The 7187-nt window shown below is 37.8% G+C and overlaps 1 protein-coding gene across 2 annotated transcripts in view; it reads left to right on the forward strand.

Annotated features, from left to right (window-relative positions):
- Positions 1–6959, forward strand: part of CPQ (carboxypeptidase Q) — a 372988-nt gene extending 366029 nt beyond the window's left edge. For both annotated transcript variants that reach the window (XM_079796014.1, XM_079796013.1), the window contains exon 8: positions 6456–6959. In XM_079796014.1, coding sequence (XP_079652140.1) covers positions 6456–6619 — 164 coding nt within the window. In that variant the 3' untranslated portion in view covers positions 6620–6959. The remainder of the gene's footprint in view (positions 1–6455) is intronic.
- Positions 6960–7187: the final 228 nt, after the last annotated feature.

Here is a 7187-nt window from a genome sequence, read left to right on the forward strand (position 1 = left end):
GTGACTTCTGTTCTTTAACTTGTACGTGAATTTTACATCCACCTGATACTCTCTGGGATCCAGGAAGCATATGGTCTGCACCAGCTTCAACTATTTCTGAAATGTCATGGTTTCGGTTTAAATGCTTCCAGCTCCTACCAAAGCAAGCCCCCCGATTGGTCTCCCTGGGTCTGCTGTGAGCTCATGGCATCAAGAGACTTCTGGTTTCAATATGGAATTCTGGCCTTTGCATTGGGAAGTTTGGTTACCTTCAGCCACATGCTATCCCGGGAATCTCAGAGGCTGGAATGCCATCAATTGGCCTTGGTCCTTGTTACCTGTACCCAACACTATCTTCCCCAGCTGTCTCCTCACCGCTGTGGTCCTCCTCATTTCTCTGGAGTGCTTCCCTAAGGAGCAGGTCCAGTCTCCCACCTTCCTGCCCATGGATCCCCATTTACATTTAGTCTATTTTCAGCCTTATATTTAGGACCTTCCACAGTTGGTTACCAACTTGATCTGCCAATAATGAAGCTGCTACTCCCCACATCACTGAAACTGGAATGCTCACATACGCTACTCGGCTGGAACGTCTGTTGCCATCCCAAGCACGTGCACTGGATATTCTCTTTTGCACTTTCTATCGTTCTTCGCCTTTCTCTACCTTATACTGTGCCCCTGTGGGCTTATATTATGGACTGCATTAACACGTCACACTTGCCCTCAGGTTTATGATTGGATTTGGCCAAAGGGAAGCCCAGCAGGGGACTGATTCCCTGCTTCTATAGACACCCGGCTTCTCTGGTGACCCTCCCCTACAGCTGTAATTGCAGTTATAGCTGCTTTCTGCTTTCTTCTTTTCCCTTTTAGACATACTTGTGGTAAAGGCCGTCCTTGTTGCTAGCAGTGGGGTACTTCATCATCCCTTATTGTGGGGTTTTTTAAACCATGACCACTTTTTTCCCCCTTTTATTGAATTTATTGGGCTGACACTGGTAACAAAATTAAACAGGTTTCATTTGTACAATTCTATAATACATCATCTGTACACTGTATTGTGTGTTCACCATCCCAAGTCAAATCTCCGCCCACCACTGTTTATTTCCCTGTTTATATGTGAAATAATCAATTTTAAGAAAGGATAGTGAAGATCATGACACGAGAAGTAAGGAGAGCACTCAGCAAGGGGACCTGGTCTAGGCGACCCTGCTAGCGGTTCTCAACCTGTGGGTCGCGACCCACAGGTTGAGAACCGCTGCTGTAGAGCCTAAGACCATCAGAAAACACAGATATTTACATTACGATTCATAACAGTAGCAAAATTACAGTTATGAAATAGCAACGAAAATAATTTTATGGTTGGGGGTCACCACAACATGAGAAACGGTATTAAAGGGTCGCGGCATTAAAAGGGTTGAGAACCACTGTTCTAAAGCCTAGCATTTGTCTGAGGGTCTTGGCCAATCTGTTTTTCTAGAGTGTGGGTTTTAGTAAATAGTGAGTGCATGTGGGACAGGAGACAATATACGGGACTCTAATGACCTTCTATAAGATATTGATCAACTTTAAATTTAGAAATCATAGCTCACATATTAATCTTAATAAAGTCTCTACTGACAGAAAAAATAAATGAGAGGAAGAAAAAAGTCAAATAAAAGAAGGCAAGAAAGAAAGGTAGAAAAACTAAACACATAGAAAGCAAAAACTAAAATGGTATAAATGAATCCAATAGCACAATAATCACAATCTAAATAAATGATTTATACTCTGCAGTTCAAAATAAAAGATTTCTAGACTAGATTTTTAAAATTCAATTTTAAAATATGTGTAAGAGAAACCCCTAAAAACATAAGGACAAAGAAAAACTTCAACTAAAATTATGTGTAAAGACATACTGGGCCAATACTCTGCAGAAGGAAGCAGGAGTGGCTGTATTGAATATCAGGAAAAATCAGACTTCAAGACAATGAGCATTCCCACGAATGAAGAGGATGACTACATATTAATAAAGATGTTCAATTGACCTGGAAGATGCAATTCTAAATATGTGTGCTCCTAATAGCATAACTTTGAAATATGTTAAAAAGAAATTGTCAGAACTATAAGAACAATTATCACATCCAAAATCGCAGAGAGGCATTTTCACACATCTCTCTCAAAATTGATAGATCAAATAAACAATAAATCAGTAAGGAGTTAGAAGATTTGAAGAACACAATTAACAAGCTTGATCTAGTGGACATATGCAGTATACTGAAAACACATTATTTTCAACACATGGAACATTTATAAAAATGGATCAGACAAAGCCCATAGAGAAAAATCTCAACAAAATTCAAAGAATTTATATCGTACAGCCCGCATTCCCTAACAGTTAAGTTAGAAATCAATAATGAAAAATTAACTAAGGAGACCCCATACTTTTAAAAATTGAAAGACACATTTTAACACATGAATCAGAGAAAAAAAAACAGTTATTAAATATTTAGAACTGAATAATCATGAAAATACTCATCTGAACGGATAGGATATAGATAGTAAAGCAGTATCAGAGGGAAGACTATATAGCCTTACTTCTCATGCTAGAGACAAAGTCTGTAAAATAATAGAGTGGGCATTCAACTCAGGAAATTAGAGAAAGGGGAATAATAGAAATAAGAGTACAAATCAATGATTTAAAAAACTACTATACAATAGAAAGTATTATAAAGAAACACCAAAATTGTGTTCTTTTTTGTTGTTGTTCAAAAGACTAATACAACTGACAAGCTGCTGGCAAGATTGATGAACAAAAAAAGAGAAAAGACAACAATAACCAATGTCAGGAATGAAAAAGATGGCATCCCTCAAGATAGATGCTGCAAACATTTAACAAAAAAAATATATAGTGAGCACATGGTGCAATATACAGATCTTATAAAATAGAAACCTACACCTGAAACCTATATGTTCATGTTGACCAATGTTACCCCAATAAATTTAATTTTAAAAGCTAAAACCAGGATATTAACCACTTTACGATCATTTTGAATATTTGGTCAAAGCTCATAAATTCCTAAAATATGTAACTCCCAAAGTTAATTCAAAACCTGAATCACCCAATAATCAAGATAGATAGTGAATCATTAAATTTTTTACAAAAAAAAAAAAAAATCAGACTTAGATGGTTTTGTAAGGAGTTCTACAAAATAGCCAAGAAATGAATCATTCTAATCTTATATAAACTATCCCCTGGTGTAGGAAAATAAAGGAACATGTGCCATTTTATGAATCAGAGATACCTTTGATGCTAAAAATGAATAGCTACAAATAGGAAATGCAAATTTTAAAAAAATTTGTAATTTACAATTAGCAAAATGTAGAAACAATGGAGGAAAGAAAACTTAAATAGAAACACACCATTTTCATTAATAAGAAAGCTGTATCCTAATCAGAGTTAATTTTTCCAAAATGGATATATAGATTAGCATAATTCCCATCAAAATTTAAAAATACTTTGTAATATTTTAAACTAGAGTCTCAGTGCACGAATTCATGCACAGGCGGGGTCCCTCGACCTGGCCGGTGATCAGGCCAGCCAGCCAGAGGGAGGGACCGTGGGAGGTTGGCCAGGGAGCACACTGACCACCAGGGGGTAGCTCCTGCATTAAGCGTCTGCCCCCTGGTGGTCAGTGTGCATCATAGTTATCATCTGGTCATAACAGTTGCTTAGGCTTTTATATATATAGATGATTCTAAACATTATCTGGAATAGCAACTAGTCAAGAATAGTATGACACTTCTGAAGGAGAAAGAAGAGAAGAAACAAGGCTTAGAAAGCAACAGTAATGAAAATTCTGTGGTATTGCCACAGGGAAAGACTAATAGACCAATGGAACAAAATTAGAAAGCTCCAAAATACACCCACACATATAAGGAAACTTGATATATTGTAAAATTGATACTGCAGATCAGTGGAGAAAAAAGATGTACTAAGTCAGTATATTCTGCTGGGACAAGTGAAAAATAAAATAAAGCCTACTATATGCCAAAAAAAACAATTCCAATTTTAAATGGATGAAGAACTTATATTCTCTGATGTAATAAAACTTTTAAAGTTTTGTTTTTCTTTTTATTTATGATACTAGGGTAAAGAGGATTTCTTAAGATGTAAAAATCATGCAGGAAAACATTCATAAATTCAACTACATTAAAAGTAAGAACATCTATTCACTAAAACATATCTATTCACCAAACAGAGTAAAAAGAGCCACAAAATGGGAAAATTACATAAACAATGCTAACGAAAGATTAGTATCTAAGATACTGTATGTCACGAACTCCTACAAATCAATAAGAAAATGGGCAAAGGCACAAACAGTTCACAAAAGAGAAAAAACAATTGACAAAATATATATATATGTTAAAACATACCCAATCTCAATTTTAAAAATTAAAACCACAATAAGATGATATTTCACACCAATTAGCAAAAATTAGCTTGATAATACCAAGTGCTAGAGAGGACATGAAGAGAAAACTCATATATTAACAGTACAAGTATAAATAACAAAGGAAAAAATTTTGGAATTGCATGATAAAATTAAATACATACATACTACATAACTCAGCAATTCCAGTCCTATATTTAGACCCTAGAGAATGCCGATAGCAGCATATAATAACAGAAAACTGGAAACAATGAAAATGCCCACTGTCAAGGAAATGGGTAAATAAATGAGATAGTACACCAATAAAAAATGAAAATACTACAGCTATATACAATAGCAAATAAATTTTGCATACGATTGAGCAAAAAAGCAAGTCACAGATATATATCTGTAGTATATGGTTCAAAAGGCAGACACTTTTAAACATATATATACACACACACACACACACACACACACACACATACACATACACTGAGTGGCCAGATTCTTATGATCTCTGAACGCATAATAATCTGGCCACTCAGTGTATATCCTATATAATAAAAGGCTAATATGCAAATTGTCCCCTCGACCAAGAGTTCGACCAGCAGGCCGGCCAGACCCCACCCATGCACAAATTCATGCACCAGGCCTCTAATATACACACATACACACACTGAGTGGCCAGATTATGTGTTCAGAGATCATAATCTGGCCATTCAGTGTGTATATATATATACTAGAGGCCTGGTGCATGACATTCATGCATTGGGGGGGGGGGGGGGGTCCCTCAGCCCAGCCTGCGCCCTCTTGCAGTCCAGGACTCCTCGGGGATGTCCAACTGCCAGAGGCGGGAGAGGCTCCCACCACCATTGCTGCTTCTGGCTGAGTGGCGCTCCCCCTGTGGGAGCGCACTGACCACCAGGGGGCAGCTCCTGCATTGAGCGTCTGCCCCCCCCCCTCGTCAGTGCACATCATATTGACCAGTTGTTCCGCCATTCAGTCGATTTGCATATTAGCCTTTTATTATATAGGATACTTTTTTTTTTAACAAAATTAATACAGAAGCACGACAGGACAGTGACCTCTGGAAGGAGGAAAGTAGCTACAAGTGGTGAGAATGGAGCCTGGGGGTTGACATGGGCTCATGAAATAGGCTTCAAAGATACTGGTAATATCTTTCTTGCATTATCTTTCTTGCATTGAATTATACTTTTTATATTCTCTTTCTTTATAATACACATTTACGTTCTCTACAATCTTATGTGTGTATATTTCATAAAACAGTAAATAAACAAAACCAGAGGCTAAACCACTACAATTGGAGTCCATAAAATGGACCCAGTGAATTCTGAAGGATGAGTATGAACTAGCAATGATTCGTTGAGGCTCCAATCCACAGCTGAAACTAGAGTAAAGCTTCACTTGAGAAAAAAAGCTTTCAAGTAGGGCAGAGACTCCTGCTGGTGCCCTTGGAGGTTGCCAGGGAATTTCACCAGAAGGAAACTAATGATTTGAGAGGGAAAACTTGAGGAAAGGAGTGTTGACCTTCTTTTGAATCCAGGGAGGAACATAATTTGCATTCTTCGCAGATACAAAAAAGACACTGTCGTTTTATAAACATGAAGACTTTGGTGTCAGTTACTCCAACTGATAGTAGGATTATTTCCCCTCAGCAGGAAGTCCAAAAGTAGGAAGTGCAGAGCTTGATCCTTGGGTGAGCAGTGTTTTCTAAATGCAGGCTCCTCTGGCTTTCCACGCTGCCATTTTCAGTGTGTGGGCTTCTTGTCTCAGGTGACTTCAAACTCCTCATCTACCTCTCAGGTAGCATTAGGGTTTTTGCCTGACCCTTTTGTCAGCAAAGACTTTCCTACGGCCTTCCACTCGTACCCTAGTAGTCAGAATGGTGTCACGTGGCCACTTAATTGCTGCAAGAGAGGCTGGAAAAGTGTTTTGTAGGAGCAGGCAAGAATGAAGCAAAAAGGAGTGGCAGTGGTTTCTGAGCAGCTACGCAGCAGTTTTTGTCAAAATCCTTCACAAGAATTCTTCCTCTTTTCTCCCCAGGCGCCAGTCTACTTGACGACTTACATAAATATTTCTCCTTCCATCACTCCCATGGAGACACCATGACCGCCATGGATCCGAAGCAGATGAACGTTGCTGCTGCTGTTTGGGCTGTTGTCTCTTACGTCATCGCAGACATGGAGGAAATGCTGCCGCGGTCCTAGCAAGAACAAGAAATAAGGCACTTTTGCCCTTTCTAGCCAGGAATCCTGGGTCTCCAGCTTCAGGAAGCCCCTCTTCACCTAACAATGTCATCTGATTCATTTTCAAAGAACACATGTTTTTCATACTATTATTACGTTTCCTGATACTTTCCACATCCTCCGTTTATAAAATAAGGAATGATTCATAAAATCAATATATGGTAGGGATCACAGTGGAGGCATTTCTTTATACCACCTGTAAAAAGATATTATTTCTACTTTTAAAGTAGAATACTGGATTAGAAATTCTCTAATTTTTATAAGTGTATTTATGAACATTAAATCAGATATGTGACACTAATTTGTGTATGTTATTTATTGAAGGATTAGAGGAATACACAATTGTAGTATGGTCTTAATAGAATGTCTAGAGCAGTGGTTCTCAACCTTTCTAATGCCGCGACTCTTTAATACAGTTCCTCATGTTGTGGTGACCCCCAACCATAAAATTATTTTCGTTGCTACTTCATAACTGTAATTTTGCTATTATGAATTGTAATGTAAGTTATCTATGTTTTCCGATGGTCTT

This window comes from Cnephaeus nilssonii (assembly GCF_951640355.1).
Source record: "Cnephaeus nilssonii genome assembly, chromosome: 18".
NCBI classification, from domain to species: domain Eukaryota; kingdom Metazoa; phylum Chordata; class Mammalia; order Chiroptera; family Vespertilionidae; genus Cnephaeus; species Cnephaeus nilssonii.